General features: G+C 43.3%; 1 protein-coding gene across 3 annotated transcripts in view; it reads left to right on the forward strand.

The window, feature by feature from the left end:
- Positions 1-17,057, forward strand: part of KLHDC2 (kelch domain containing 2) — a 130,221-nt gene that overhangs the window by 103,670 nt on the left and 9,494 nt on the right. For all 3 annotated transcript variants that reach the window (XM_086937287.1, XM_086937286.1, XM_086937288.1), the window contains exons 10-11: positions 4,824-4,933; positions 6,475-6,547. In XM_086937287.1, coding sequence (XP_086793413.1) covers positions 4,824-4,933; positions 6,475-6,547 — 183 coding nt within the window. The remainder of the gene's footprint in view (positions 1-4,823; positions 4,934-6,474; positions 6,548-17,057) is intronic.

The raw sequence follows: 17,057 nt of genomic DNA on the forward strand, positions 1-17,057 counted from the left end.
CATCCAGCTCAGTCTGGTTTCAGGGCCGCCTATAGTACCGAGACGGCCTTAGTCGAAATATCGGAGGCTATTCGGGAGTGTCTTGACGAAGGTGGCAGAGCGGCTCTGATCTTACTAGACCTCTCTGCTGCCTTCGATACGGTGCCTCACTCCCTTTTACTCGCCAGACTACCCGACATTGGTGTTATTGGCCCCGCATTTGACTGGCTGACCTCATTTTTAAATAACCGCACACAACAAATTTGGCTGCCTCCATTTGCCTCTACCCCCAAATTACTTTCTACTGGTGTTCCACAGGGGTCCACTTTAAGCCCTTTACTTTTTAACATTTACCTTACCCCTTTGATTTACCTTGCTGAACAGTTGGGGGCAAAAATTATGGCGTACGCCGACGACACACAACTTTTGTTTACCTGGTCTAAAGATAATTTAGATACGTCGGCGGACCAACTTTGTTTGGCCTCTGTTTTTCAATGGTTAGCACATGCCCAGCTAAAATGTAATGAAAGTAAATCCGAGATCCTGCTGTATGGCTCTTTTCTGAGGACTTTAGTGAGCGTCTTTGGCCTGCTACCCCCACCAAAAGCCACATCTGGCCCGGTGAAAAACTTAGGGGTTTGGTTCGGTAGGAACCTTAAGTTTGAGGACCACTTAAAGAAACTCACTGGGGTCTGTTTCTCTACCCTAAAAACTTTACGTAGGTTCTTCCCTTTCCTACCGAAAGAAGCTAAAGAGACTGTCATTCGTGCCTTAGTACTCTCTAGGCTGGATTACGCGAATGGACTGTTCTGTGGATTGCCGGCATACCTGATTCACCGTCTTCAGGTCATTCAGAACGCCGCTGCCAGACTCCTGTTTAATGTCTCTAGGCGTTCCAGTGCTCGTCCTCTGCTATGTGCTCTCCACTGGCTTCCAGTTGCCCACAGGATTTTGTTTAAAATTTTAGTGCTTGCTTACCGAGCTATCCATCAAACTGGCCCTGTCTACCTGAGGAAAAGGTTTTGTTTGTATGTCCCTAATCGCCCCCTGCGATCGGCCAACCTGTGCCAAATGTCTGTTCCCAAATTCAAATATTGCAGACTTGGCGGCCAATCAATCTCAGTGAGAGCAGCAAAATCCTGGAATGCGCTTCCCCTCCACTTAAAAACTGCATCGACTCTTAGTGCTTTTAAGAAAGGACTAAAAACTCACCTTTTCAATATTATAGTTTAATTTTTTTTTATTTCAGTTTCCAGATATTTGTCCTCTCCCATACTGCTCAGCCTTCAACGCGCCAGGATACTATTTTTTTAGTAATAGAGCGCGCTATAAAAGCCTTTAATAATAATAATAATAATAATCTGTGCACTGGAGTGTCAATGACTACTCTTGCTCAGAATCACTTTTTGTCTCGAGTAGAGCTCAGCCCTCCAGTATTCCTTTCCACCAATACCACTTCTGCCAGAGTTTTCAAGAAGATTAGGAATGACCAGGCCCAAGTCATTCTTGTTGCTCCAGATTGTGCACTGACAATCTGGTATCCTGAACTGTTGAGCAGGACCATCGGTCCTCAAGTCAGACTGCCTGTTTGGGAGGATCTTCTGTTGCAGCAGCAGGGCAGGGTTCTGCACCCAAACCTGTGCACCAATCCATGTGCATTTATAGAGATAGAGCAGCGACAGCTGACAGCTGTTGACCTTCCTGTGATGTTATCTTGCCAGCGAGGTCTCCCTCCAGTAAATCGGTATACACCTGTCGTTGGGATAAGATTGTGTCATGGTGTACTTCCTACAACATTGACCCCACCTACTCCCCTTTCCTGCGCATTTGTCCAAGGTTCTCTTGTTTGCTTTATCTTTAGCCCAGCAGGGCTCTGCTCTGGGCACAGTTAAATCTTACCCCTCTGCCATCTTGACATTTTTGTGGTTGCCAAACCAACCTTCTCTCTTTAACCGCATGCGCGCTAGCGGGTTTTCCCGCTGCACGCTGAAATTTGAAAATCGCGGCTTTCGTGACAAAGCCAGCTCGTCATGCGCGCAGCGCAGGTAACGCCCATGACAAGCTGGCTTTGTCATCCGCTTAGAAGGGGTTAAGTCACCAGTTGTGAATAGGTTCTGAAAAAAGGCCTGCAGCATATGTTTCCCTCAATGCCATTCATCAGGCCTCATTAAGAACACAACCCGGTCTTCACCTTTGTTATATGTGCACCATTCGAGCCTCCACACAATTGCCCTCTTAGGCTCTTGATAATAAAAAATGCCTCCTGGCCATACGATTGGCCAGGAGGGTCAGCGAATTGCAGGCGCTCTCTGTGCACCCTCCTCATACTACAGAGAATTATCATGCTTACCTTCTTTGCTTTGACTCAACCCTCCAAAGAGGAGAGACTCAACAATCTAGATCCAATAAGAGATTTGTCGTTCTACATTGACTGCTCAAAATAATTCCGGGTAGATCAACTCTCCATAGGCTGTGTTGGAGCCAAGAAAGGCAAGGCTGTGCAGAAGCGGACCATCTTTCTAGGAGTTGTCCTCTACATTAAGATCTGCTATGCACTGGACAAGAAACAGCCCCCTGAGGGCTTGCAGGCTCATTCTACCAGAGCTAAGGCTGCGACCACTGCATTGTTGCATGGTGTTTCTCTCCTGGATTTCTCTCAGGCAGCAACGTGGGCATCACTGCACACATTCACAAAACATTACTGCCTCGACAGGCAGGTCTGCCGTGACTGGAACATCGCTTCTTCGGTCCTGCAGGAATTTTTGGTTTGATTGGCTCTGCAGACCAGCCTCCGTGGAGGTATTGCTTGGGTAACTATTCAAAGGTAAGGAATCTGTAGCTAGAAGTCTCTGTCAGAGGAACAAGTTAATTACCTTTGGTAACGCCTTATCTTTTAAAGACTGTCTAGCCACAGACTCCTTAACGAACCTTCCTCCCTGCCCACTCCATGAACCATTTAAGGGACACCTTTTTGAGTGTTTTAGTCTTTAACACCAATGGTCAGTTCTCAGTGTTGATCTATGCTCCTGACTTGGAAAGTCGTGAAAGTAACTGACGTCAGTGTGTCGAGGTGGGACCTATTTAGGTACCGCACAAGCAACTTCTAGTAGTGCAGCTGACCTGGAGCCAAATGACACCACCTACTGGCGCGCAGTGGTACTGCTTGAAATGTTTCCGGATCCAGTCTCACTAAACTGCTCAAATCGTAGCATTATTCTAAACAAGTCAGTTGTTAAAAATTGACTGTGTGATCACTGTTGTGATGGGCTTTAAAAATGCACCGTGTTCATCCAAAGGCACTGGTCAAAGTCATCCTGATTGTGCAAAGGCCATCCATTATTATAGCGTGAACTTCCATGTCTCCATGGCCTTGTCCTATCTGTTGAACCTACCACAACCCCTGCAGAAGATGCATAGAATCAAAACCTCAAAACTGTCAGTTAGCTTCCCAGGAGCATTTCACTAAGATTCCTTTGCTGTTCTTGCCCTGGAAAATCACAGTTGCTGAATAGATGTCTAGAACACAGATATTTTTTTTTAAACATTAAACATGACATAATTGGGCCCATCCTAGATAAAGCAATAGCTAATCCATAATTGTTCACCAATGCTTTGTCCTGGCAATGGCCGCGAAAAAGTTCACAAAACAGTTGTGACTGTGCTAAAAACCATGTCCACCCTAACGATAACTTTACATTTGGGATAGAGAGTGCACTGGTGAAAACAAGCGAGAATAACTCTTTGCATCAGTAAATGAGGGTGGTACTGATCTTCTTTGATCTTTCCACAGAACTCATGTGCATGCCAAAGCATTCATCTTTAACGACCTGCCAAAATCAATAGACACAGTGAACTCTTCCTTTCAAATTGACGTTTTTTCCATGTGTGGTTGTCCAAAAATCCCTGTAGCCATTGAGCACATAATCATGCTTCACTCACCTCCACCACCCCTAGTTCCAGATTTACACGGATAATACTGATACTATTTTGATTGGCAAGAGGATCATAGAGATCATGCGGCAAAATTCCAGCTCGTTGGTAGTACTCCACGTTTGGAAAAAGAGAAATGAAACCTGAATGTTTCTAAATCATTTAAGTACTAGGGCACCGACTTCAATGCCATCTCTTTTGAGAGGTCCTGTTCCTTCTTTACAGGTACCCCAGTATAGAAAGTTCAAATAGAAAACCTGGACTGCAACATCTTTAATTACAAAGGTTAATGGTGTTCGCTGGAGAACATAGTACAGTTTGGTATGTTTATGCCCAAGTAGGTTCTTCTGCTCCTTTAGTCAAACAGGTGGGCAAAACTCAGGAGGGCATTGTTACAGTATCAGTGCGACTACAACATTGTCTAAATGGGGATTAGCCATTTGCAGAAACTTCAGAAAGTTCAGAACCAGATGTCTCAACACTCTGAATTTGAGCAAGACACCATGTACCCTACCTAAAGCCACCCTCTATCAGCTCTCCCTCAAAGAGATCACAAATCGCAAAATGCATCTATAAAAAATATAATTGGACCGTTGAGAAGTCTGCAAACACAACAATACCTTCAAATGCTGCTGTTGAGATTTGTGCCAGGGCTCCAGTTGTGTACAGTCTTTGAGAGAGTGGGGTAATGTCATGAAAATAGTTATGTGCAGCAGAGGTTTCTAAGCGAGGTTGACAAAGTTTTCTCCTGTGAGCGCATACTAATATATATAAGTTATGCTTCATTTTTTTTTATTTGTACGGAATTGTGTAGTAAATGATTTCATGGTAACGTGCAGGAAATTCACCTCGCACATTTAAAAATATTTCAATTTCTACTGATAAGTTACTTTATCTGTTACTTCTTTCTCTAGTAAAACACAGGGGATCTGCCCGGTGGGACGATCTTGGCATTCTTTAACGAGAATTTCTTCTGATTGCCTTTTTCTCTTTGGAGGATTTACTACTGATAAACAACCACTAAGTAAGTAAACACTAATCGTTTGAGAAGTTTGTCAATCTGAAATATTTCCGTTCCCCAGCCATCCTCTTATCAATGTTATCAATATTTAGCAATCTAGATTCAAAGCACAGAGCAGCTTGTACAGGTTTGCAGCATGCCTATCCTGACTTCTCCCAAAAATGTATGTAGCTCTTAGAGAGAATAACAGAACAGAAGATTCTTTCAAATCGACTCTAGTTACCTCATTTGCAAGAACTTTCTGGGAATGAAAAATCTGTGTTTTGAGTAATGCTACCATGGAACAAGACACTGCTCTGAAATCAATTTCTGAAGCACAACCCTGGGTACTCATAAGCAAATGAATGCATGCTGGACCTGGTACTTTGTGGCTTGAGTCTAGGTGGGAAGCTCTTTAGTAAGTGTCTAATGATGGCCCTTATGCTACTTGCAACAAGCATTGGCAAAGCCAGTAGGTCGGACTTAAATATGCCAGTGCTTGTGGAAAACAAGACATTCACAAATGTTGTTTACATGTGTTGCATGCACAAATGTTATCACATTACTATTACCTTTACCAATGCTGGTAAGACTTAAGAAAATGGATTGTTTTCTGTGTCTGAGGACTTTGGGAGCTAAAAATTGATTGTGGGAAATGGTGTGAATATTGAGTGTACTTTTCAGATGTATTTTCAAAATACTGATTCATGCATTCCAAAGGATGCACTTCCTGGAAGGCAAAATGATACACCAGCTAGGCCGTAGCATGAAGTGAGTAGATCCGAAGCCCATTTTCTTATGCATATTTTAGAAATTGTTAGTAATATGCTGTGCAGACAGCTGCACTAGCGAGCGCTCATGCTTTACTTGGAACAACCTTAATTTTTTTAATTTGACTAAACGTGCCTATTTTCAGCATTACTGTGTCGATGTTATAGCTTTACACACATAATTCAACTCACAATTTCTAAACTGTCTTCTTCAATAAGAGTCTGTGCCAAACTTACTGGTATGGAGAGCCCTCATTTAGCTGTAATGAACAGTTATGTAAAGATAATATTCCCTATGGACATTATGTGTGTAAGCTGTCTAATACTAATTTGCGTGGTTTATTAACAGAAATGTCATTCTCTCAAAGAATTTTCTGCGATATACCTAAAGGCACCAATCTAAATCCATTCTTAACTCTTGCTACAGAAGTTAGTATTAACTTTGGGAAATATGGAGGTGCTCATTCTTTCATGCTGAACAATGTGCATTTGTGGAAAAAAATAGCAACATCAAAGTGATAGATTGAATGAGCATACTCTGCTGTGCCAGTGAGCCAGGCTATTACCTAGTGTGTTCCTAGCAGAATGAATATACTGTGAAAACTGTACTCATCTTTATGATTGGTAACGGTTAAATACAAAGATGGTTTATATTAAGGAATACATTTTATAGGAGGCTGTTAATGGTTATTTATTGATTTCCATGATCAGATTGTTAATTTAGGAAATTGTAAAAGCTTTAGAACATATGTAATGCAACATCTTTAACTGTTGAAGACCATATTTTATTTTTAGGTGATGCCTGGCTTTATTCTATTTCAAAGAATGAATGGAGTCGCTATGCGAACATTTATCCAGATAAACCAAGGTAAAACCTGGCTTTTTAAGCAACTATTTTAGAAGCTCGATGGTAGCAATTTTCTGAACATGTGTGCAAATGACACCCAAGTTCCAGTTTATTTTCATTTGTACTCTGCAATAGGGGAAGTGTCTGAGATTTACTATGTAAGGTTGAGATATGAATTAAAATATGTGTTGCCCAAGTGCATACAAGATGGACATTCCTGTACAAGTTTAGTGGTTTTAAATGCCAAGCAGCTGAAAGGGACCCACCCAAATCCAGAAGATGAATTTAAAATTCCAGTAGTCTATTTTGAAGGTTTTCTGACAATTCGGCCTCATGTCAGAATTATGGGAAGTGAAAGTTGTCACCTGTATAACATTGCAGTAGGTTGTGTTACTATTCCTTCGACTGATTAATATAGGTTATTCCTCTGATTAGGGTACTTGTACAGTAACTCAATGTACCTAACCTCCTCTCAAGAAAATTAATCAGATGTACAAAATGATTTATTTTATGTTCTGGAGTATTTGGATTCTGAAATGGCATCAATATGTCTGAGTTGACACGTGTTGGCATGACTTTCCACTCTGTACCATTTTGAAGGTCCATTGTGAAAAACACTAAAGGCAATGTTTTTATTACTCTCTAATAGACTACTTCCTAAGGATGTCTGTGTTTTCCAGCAATGGCTTACAGCTATAGTGGGGATAATGGTAGCACAGAATAATTTGGGCTCACTCTCCTTGTCCATCATGGCCAGTAGAGGAGTTTATTTGATCATAATACAGGAATCAGTTGTCACTAGCTAGACAAATACGATTAAAGAAGACGTTTTAGAAACAAAATCCAGTGGTGTCTGGTGGAACTTAGAAAGTGATGGGCCGTTGGATCAGTTAGCAAACTTTGGCGCATAAGCACGTCTAACATACAAGTTTGAAGTTTCAGTCGACAGTTCAATGAGTACTCACACGAGAAAATGTCTAAAAATTAAATGAAAATTGTGTCTTTTCCAGTACAATTTCTGTAATGAATTGACCAAAAACACATGGAAGCTTCTGCTTTCTTATACAGATGGTTGAGGGAAGCTCAGCTCCTATTTCAAAGGTGGTGGTCAAAATGTAAACTAAACTAACAAAGAGATGCTCTTTCAGTTAAATGGTTGCGTACAGAATAGCACTCAGACCAAAGTGTTTAGCGTATGCTACCTGGTGTGTTTCTGGGATACATCTTAGCTGTCTTGCATGTGGCGGTTGAAGGCCATAATAAAATATGGGATCTTTGATGCGGAGTGCCATGAGACTGGGATCAAGTAAGTATGGGGGTGGGTAAAAGACATGGCTAAAAGGGCAAAATATTCTGTAACAATTATATTGGTTTTTCATATATGGATAACTGCTTATAAGATAATGTTTACACCTTAAGTGAAAATTCAATGCAAGTAAACAAATTTTATGTTATGAAACCTCAGTTGGATAATGCGTTCACTGCAGATGTCTGTGTTTGAGAGACCAGAGAGAGACTGAATTGAATTCTGGTTGGCATACTAGAGGACTAGTGTCTTATATATGTTTATAGTGCTATGATGTCCCAGCCGGTAACAGAAAGCAGTGTGAATATGCAGTTCTCTTCCAGGGGATACTCATTAATAGTCATAAGCACTGAATAATCTCCGCCCGTGAGCGGGAACCCAGAACATATAACAATATACATATATATGTGTAAATATACAATAATTAGTACATAATACTAAACCAAAAAATACACATATACATGTATAAACCCATAATATGCAGCCCAACATAATGTATAGGCTAATAAGACTTTATTACACACTTTCTGCAGTATGAAAATACTCCATACATCAATGCAATAAACAGGCTAGAGCCTAGAAATGCATTTCATAACATAAATACCCTTTATTTTCATCAAATAAACTGTTGTAAAAGGCAATTAGCCTAACAAGGTTGCATATGAATAAATGTCTGTGTACAGAAAATCGGACTGGCACCTTGCCTTTAAGGCCCCAGAGAATCTGAGCACTTTGCCTTTAAGGCCTCCAGGAGCAACCCTGCTCCCATCATGCACCACGGGTGACAGTTAGGTCAGTTCTTTTTTCCGGCTTGTTCTGTGAGGAACCTGGAACTTGAGCTGGGCTAAATTTGACTTTTTTCAGTCAAAATTTGGTTTTTGACAAGATTTAGTTCTAGTGGTGGTTTGCTTTCTTTTTCTGACTAAACTGTTGGAGTTTTTTAGTCAGTTATGCCACCTTTGTTTTATAAATGTCCTTCCTGTGGGAAGAAAATGTCAAAGTCTGATCCACACGCTGTTTGTGTGGTTTGTCTTCTTTCTTCTCATAAGGTTGAAGATTGCGATCACTGCCTTAACCTTTCCAGCAGGACTTTGAGGGAAAGGGAGAAGATGCGGCTTCTAGGTTGTTTGGAGAGAGAAGGAAAGGGGCCTAGAAGCTTGATTTCATTTGGAGGGCCCTCTTCTCATGTAAATCGTCGAAGATCTGCGTCTCCAAGAAAAGCGTCTTCAGGAAGCGTCGACGTCGAAAAAGGTTCGTTCAGCGTCGAGATCTCCTAAAGCTCCATCGGCGTCTAGGACATCACCGGTGAGGCAGAAGTCGCCGCCGATGCAGTCGCCGTCGAAGAGTCTCTCGACGTCAAGACATCTGGTGTCTGTTGCGGAGAGGACGACGTCGGGGGTATGGAGTTCGACGTCGAAGGAGAAACATCACTCGATGTCGAGAGAGAGACAGCATTCGATGTTGAAAGAGAAGCAGTACTCGACGTCGAATGAGAAGCAGCACTCGACGTCTAAGGAAGGTCGACGAGGGAAAAACGACGGTCGAGGTCGAAGGAGAGACGACGGTTGACGTCGAAGGAAAGACGAAAGATGTTAAAGAGAAAAGTGATGTCGACAAAGAAAGTGAGATCGACGTCGAAGGGTGTTGCGACGTCCAGACATGAAAAGAAGAGGAGATTGGAGTCTCCATCGAGACGTAGTTCGAAGTCTACTCATGCTTCAGGCTTGAGGCATGAAGAGAGAGTATCAGTGGCTAAGTCTCCCCCACCTGCTGAAAGGTCGGGATCGAGACACTCGAGATCAGCCTCTCGGACCTCCCATAGGTCTTTGTCGAGGTCTGAATTGATTCCACTGCCTTTGGTGGCCTCTACACCTCAAGACCAGCAGGAAAAAGTTGCGCACCAGGATTCTTCGGTGGTGGCTAACTCTGGTTCGACTTCAAGGCAGTCGGTGTCAGAGGAAAGGCAACTAGTTCCCAGAGAACAAACTCCATCTGGCTCACCACGGTCTGAGCGGAGTAGCTCTTCAAGGTCTTCCAAATCTTCACTGGGAATTCAGATTGTGCAAATTTCGCCGGAGGGCTCCCCTGAGCGTGCAGCACAGCCGATTAACATGTCACCGAGATGGTTGGAAAGCCTACGACACTGGAAGATGCAACCGACCGCTAATCTAACTAGTATGAGAGTTGCTGATCCTCAGAAGGTTGTGGTTCCTAGGAGATCACGTTCTAGGTCTCTGGTAAGAGGCAGATCTCGCTCTAGAGAACGCAGATGGCAGAAGTCTGTTACTCCTGAAAGGCGAAATAGGTCTCCTACATCGTCTTCTTCATCATCATCTCAGAGTAGAAGTTCGTATAGAGACTATTCTCCTACGATATCGTCAAGTCCCCCTTCGAGGGTATCCCCAGTGGATGACTTAGGCACCTTTAACGATGTGTTATGTCGTGGAGCAAACAAGTTCAACATTGTGATGGCAGTTCCCCAAGTGACATCTTCGGTCATTTTTGAGACTTTGCATCACAAGACTTCTGCTAGACCTCTTCTGCCTTTGGTTCCTGGTTTGTTGGAGCCTGCTATGAAAACTTTCTTGACCCTAGCCACGGTGGGTTCAGGCCCTTCTAGAATTGCGAAGAAATATAAGGCTCCTGACCAAGATCCTTTATTCTTAAGTTCTGATCCGCCTCCAGACTCCCTTATAGTGGCGGCAGCAAGGAAGGCGCATTCTGCAACTTCTGTTTCCTCTGCCCCACCTGAGAAGGACAGTAAGAGCATGGATTCCTTAGGTCGGAGGTTGTGTAACACTGCTGGTTCGGTGATGAGAGTGGCCAGTGCAGCAGCCTTACTGGGCCGTTATGATCGCCTTTTGTGGGACTCTGTGGCTCGGTTTGCTGACAAACTTCCAAAAGAAGATCAAAAGGACTTCCTGGAAATTGTAGGCGAAGGAAGTTTGGTTGCTAATCAAAGTTTTAGTGCAGCTTCCGACTCTGCGGATCTTGCAGCGCATTGCTATGCGCATGGGATTTGTTCTAGGCGTTCAGCTTGGCTGCGTCTTACTGGACTGAAACCTGAAGCCCAGAGGAAAATGGTCAACTTGCCGTTCAATGGGTCTACATTGTTTGGGTCTCATGCAGACGACGAAATGGCAAAAATGAAGGTGGAGTTGGATACTCTAAAGGCTGTAGGCCTAGAGAAGAAAAGAGGGTTTAAACGTCGAGGAACTTTTCGTCTCTACGACAAGAGGCCTTTTCAACAAAAGAATCAACAAACAAGTTGGTCCTTGCAGAACCAGGGTCAGAACCAACAGAGATCGCAGTTCCAACAGCGTCGCCCTGGACGAGGTAGAGGAGGAAATAGACAGCAGTTCGCTGCTGCCAAACAACCTCAACAACAATGAAGGGAGTCTTCCTCCTCATTCGTGGACCACTCCGGTAGGAGGAAGCAATGTGTCATTCTTAAACGAGTGGAAGCAACTGACAAAGGACAAATGGGTGATTGGTATCATTCAGAATGGTTACCATCTCCGTTTCAAAAAGCCACCTCCTCTCATTCCTCCAAAGAAAATGTTACATTGGAATTTGAAGTTTTTACAAAAAGAAGCAAGTATACTCCTAGGAAAGAAAGCCATAGAGAAGGTTCCTCCTCAGTAGAGAAATCAAGGCTTGTATTCACGGAAGAAGAAAGAAAGAAGAAGAAGGGTTCAAAGGCAGAATTCAGGCCTATTCTGGACCTAAGGCTTTTAAACAAGTACATTCGGAAAGAGAAATTTCGGATGCTAGCGCTTCATCAGATCTTCCCCCAGTTACATCAGGGGGACTGGATGTGCTCCATCGACATGAAAGATGCCTATTTTCATGTTCCCATTTCCAAGAAACATCGCAAATTTCTCAGGTTTCAAGTGTCTGCTCATCACTACCAGTATGCAGTGCTTCCATTCGGCCTAAAGTCAGCACCCAGAACATTTTCCAAATGTATGGCGGTAGTTGCGGCCTTTCTTCGAAGGAAAAGGATTTTCATATATCCTTACTTAGACGACTGGCTTCTGAAGAGTTCGTCCCCATCTCTCTTGGAGGAGCATCTGTCGATATGCCTCCACCTCATGCGCAGGCTGGGTCTTCAAGTCAACTTCCAGAAATCTATCATGAATCTGACACAGCGGATCCATTATCTGGGGGCCCTGCTGGACACAGAAAAAGAAAACGTGTGTCCTTCGGAGGAGAGGTGGTTATCGATCAAGTCCAAATGTCATCTTCTTCTTCAGACCAATTACCCGACAGTTCGGCAAGTGTCCTCTCTCCTGGGGTCCATGGCTTCTTGCATTTTCATTGTTCCAAACGCAAGATTGCACATGCGTCCTCTGCAGCAGTGCCTAGAAGATCAGTGGAATGCGAGGACGGGATGCTGGGAGGATCGGATTTGTCTCCACCAGTCTGCAAAAGATTCCATCAGGTGGTGGATGAAGAGAACACTCTTGATGAGAGGAGTGCCTTTTCATCAGGACCCTCCGACGCAGACTCTGATCACGGACGCCTCACTCCAAGGCTGGGGTGCTCATATGGGCCCTCTGCAGGTACAAGGGCTATGGTCAGATTTCGAGAAAGGATATCACATCAACCTCGAACTCAGGGCTGTCCATCTTGCTCTAAAGTCTCTGGCTCCATCTCTACAAACTTGGTCCCTCCTGGTGCAGACAGACAATACAACAACAATGTATTATCTAAACAAGCAGGGAGGTACCAGATCCAGGACTCTGTACTTAGAAGCCCAGACCATCTGGAATTGGTTGCTAGCAAGAGACTTGTCAATAACAGCTGTCCACCTACCAGGGTCTCTCAATTCGCAGGCGGACGATCTCAGCAGAGACTTCGTCGAAGCTCACGATTGGGTGCTCAACGAAGAAGTCGTACACCGTGTTTTCCAGTCATGGGGAACACCAGATATCGATCTGTTCGCAGACGTGGCAAACACAAAATGCCCCGTCTTCGCGTCCAGATTTCCGCAGAAAGGGTCGCAAGGGAATGCCCTTTTGATAGACTGGTATCAGAACTTACTGTACGCTTTTCCACCAACACCGTTGATACCGACAGTAATCAACCGAATGTACAAGACCAACTCCAGGATGATTCTGATTGCTCCCAAGTGGCCTCGCCAGTGGTGGTTCCCAGATCTCCTTCAGTTGTCGAAAGTGCCACACAGGAGGTTGTCATGTTGCCCGGATCTTCTGTCCAAGCAGAAGGGGTGAGTGTTTCATCCCAATCTGTCATCTTTACTCCTGGCAGCATGGCTCCTGAAGTCATCCAATTGGACACTTGCAGCTGAATCCGGATTGTATGCACATTCTAAAGGTGGCAAAAAGACCTTCTACAAGGAAATCCTATGGATTCAAGTGGAAACTTTTTTTCCTGTGGTGTCAAAATAATGATCTTGACCCGATTCATGGTCAGGGACAGGTGATTTTACCTTATCTGTTATACCACGCAAGATCTGGCCTGCAGTTTAATTCCATTAAAGTCCATCTTGCTGCAATCACAGCCTACAGAAAATCGCCCACTCAGACATCCTTTTTTAGGATGCCTGTGGTGAAGGATTTTCTGGAAGGTTTACGGAAGGTGTATCCACCAGTCAGGTCTCCTTCTCCACCTTGGGAGCTTAATGTGGTGTTAACCAAGTTAATGGGTGCTCCTTTTGAACCTATACATAAAGCTTCTTTGCAACACTTGACTTGAAAGGTAGCGTTCCTTGTAGCTATTACTTCTGCTCGTAGAGCTAGCGAGATTCAGGCTCTGTGTTGTAAAGAACCGTTCACTGTATCCATGCAAATAGGGTGGTACTCAGGACGCATCCTTCTTTCCTGTCCAAGATAGTGTTGGATTTTCATGTTAACCAAACCATACCATTGCATACTTTTTTCCCAAAGCCTTCTAGTTCTGCTGAAAGGGCTCTGCATTCTTTGGATCTGAAGAGAGTCTTAAAGTTTTACTTAGACAGGACAAAAGCTTTAAGAAAGACAGACCGTCTATTTATCAATTATGGTCCTACTAACACTGGTTTGGCAGCATCCAAGAGATCCATCTCTAGATGGATTGTGTCATGTATTGTTCTGGCTTATCAGCTAGCACATAGGTCTTTATCAGGAAGACCTAAAGCCCATTCTACAAGAGGAAAAGCTTCTACCACAGCTCTTCTTAAGAATGTGTATATGTCTGAGATATGTAAAGCAGCGACGTGGCATTCAGTGCACACGTTTACACGCCATTATTGTCTTGATTCAGACACACAGGCTGATGCGCAAGTTGGTCAAGCAACGTTTAGAAATGTATTTGCTAGTTCTAGCTGAACACTGTGTTAAATTTGTTGCTATGCTCTTTTCTGTTCGCCTGCGTCTTGTGGGTATGAGCTTGCTACTCTATTGTTTCACATTGTTATGCTGCAGGATGCCCACCACCTGCTTCTGGAAGGAAAATGTATAATATCCTTAGACCTGTAGGACATAAAGGTTCATGCTCATATCCACACCAAGCGTCACAAGTTTCTAATGTTTGAGATGGCCATACCCATTTCAAAATACTGCCCATTTGCCTCCAAAGATTCAAGGATTTGTATGAAGTGCATTGTGCCAGCAGATAATTTCCAGGGAAAAGAGGTGTAGGAAGCTGGCTCTGTATATACTATACCAAAGTAAGGTATAGTGTTCAGAGTCCAGTGAATCCCCAGAGACTCAAGTAGGTCATACTAAAAGTTCTATTTGTGGTAGGGTGGTGGAGCAGTTAGGCTTATCAGAGAGTAGTGTTAACACCTTCCATGCTCATGATGAGCTGAGCTCGTCATGGAGGCACGGTGTTCCGGTGCTCATGACGAGTCAGCTCGTCATGAGCCGTGGAACGCTCACAACCGGGGATCATTTCCCTGCTGTGCTGAGTGTTCTGTGGGAACGGGTGCAGCTGTGACTAGCTCAGCTCGTCATGAGCACCGGAGCGCCGTGCCTCATGATGAGATGAGCTCGTCATGAGCATGGAGGCGCTGTGCGCGCCCCACCAACCCCCAGCACAGCGGGGGATTTACCCCCCGCAGCGAAGGGGTTAAGCATATATTGTACACACTCAGGCAAGAAATTATAGCACACACTTAAAGACTGAATCCAGACAAATTGTTTGGTATAAAAAGTTATTTTATTTTCCTGAACCAAAGCATACTCAGTGTCATGTAAGTTACAGTTTTCAAAGTAGTAATACTTAAACAAGCATTGGAAATGCAATAGGTCTCGCATTGACATAAGTTTGAGATATGACATTGTAAATGACAATTTTTTTCGTTTAAAAAAAAAAAAAATTACTAAAATGGACATCAGAGTTTGAGCTGGTGCCATTGTAAACGGCAATGCATTTTATTTATGTGTTTTGAAAATATGCAAGCAGTGCGAAAAGAGGCACTTTGTACTTGTAGCCATTGCTTGCGAGAAGGCTGTCAGAGGCGTAGTTACTGCCAGGTTTGCTTCTCGTAAGCAATGACTATGCACCGCTTGCAGGTTTTTTAAAACACATATATAAAAGGAATTGTCATTTACAATGCCAAAACAACTCTTGCAAATGTGAGACCTGTTGGATTGCAAATGCTTAGAGGGCCTTGTGCTGACTTTTAAATATACACCAAATCACATAACATGGCCCTACAATGTAAAAGAACGTAATTCCTATTGTGAACTGCACATGCAAACGACCCCTGGCATCCTGCAGGTGATGAAGCTTCTTTACTACGTTAACTGCTTAACTTATTCATACAGCAGTATAGTTTGCTGTCACTAAAGTCTATATTACTGTGTGCATAATAATTTCTTAGCAAGTGTCTTCATTATTAGCAGGAATATGCCCAAATCAGACAAATAAAACAAATTTATCATCCCAGTTCATTCGTGGTCTTGTGAAAAGAGCAGGACTGACGGATTCTTGCTTGCAATAACTAAGCACCCAGCCCCCCAATACAAATGTTTTATGTCCTAAGTAGAAAATCTCTGTTCAACAAATCTGACCCATTAAGCTGACGAACAGAGCAGTGTTAAATGCCCACCATTAACCTTTTATCTACAACAAAGAAATATGTAAATATATGTACATGTATGCACATGTTTGACATGAGGTTGGGAGAATGGACTGATGGAAAGAGAAACTTGAATACCGAGAAACTAGACAGGCAGTGAGTTTAAAGAAACAAGGAAAAGTTACTTGAAAGAACAAATCAAATGAAAGTGATTATGTTAAAAAGTGCATATAGAAGGAAACATTTCCACTGTGGTACTCCCGATTTGAGAGACCGGATCCGGTTTCAGAGGGTAGAAGCAGGTTTCCAGTGGGTGCCTGATGTCGAGGGCGGTGTGCCGATTTCGCCACCACCCCCCTCCCGATTTCCATGGTGTATATTCTTCTCACCCTTCAAGTGCATTACACTAATTTTGAGGTCTCTCAAATCGGGAGTACCACAGGGGAAAATTTTCCTTCTATATGCACTTTTTTACATCAATTTTCAATTTCACGTCCCCAGGTTAGGGTGGGCCTTAGCGTGCCCATACCGCCGGGGTTTAGTCCACACTTGGTCCTGACAAATGCCTGGTAATTTTACACCATTTCAAGGCTGAAACATGTTGACCCACTTATAAGCTATTGGAAATAACAAAACAATTTATTTGGCCTATTTTCCTATAATTTACTTTTAATATGTCCAATTGATCAAACATTCCTTTTGTTTGATACAATTCAGAAATTTTTAATCATCACTATGACTATTATCACTCACTTCTCACCAATTCTCAAAAACCTGCTCCGCAGTAAATCTGGCGTTTGAGCACACTGGGGAGGCACGCAGCCTCTCCCAGTGGGGCCCGATGATGAAGCATGTCACCAACCAGGTTGGTGAGTGAGGGCCTTCTATACAAACCTGAGTTGGGTCTTGTATTTTCTTTTTTCTTGCTCTTGTTGTCACAAAGTTACTAAATTTGGACACTCTTTTTTTGTTGAAACCAACAGCCTTGTGACAAGAGGGGTGGAGTCGTAAGTCGGAGAATAGAGACACAGTTGCATTGTGCATGGCCTCCAGGCAGTGCCAAAAGGCAGAGGAGCAAAGAATAAACAAAAGAGGTACAGGAACGAAACATGCGCGAAGCCCACGCTAATCAAAAGCACATGCAAAGCTGCATTTTCGTTGCTATAGCAACAGAATGGCGTCGGACTGTCCACAGT

The sequence above is a fragment of the Lissotriton vulgaris genome, chromosome 9 (assembly GCF_964263255.1).
Source record: "Lissotriton vulgaris chromosome 9, aLisVul1.2, whole genome shotgun sequence".
NCBI classification, from domain to species: domain Eukaryota; kingdom Metazoa; phylum Chordata; class Amphibia; order Caudata; family Salamandridae; genus Lissotriton; species Lissotriton vulgaris.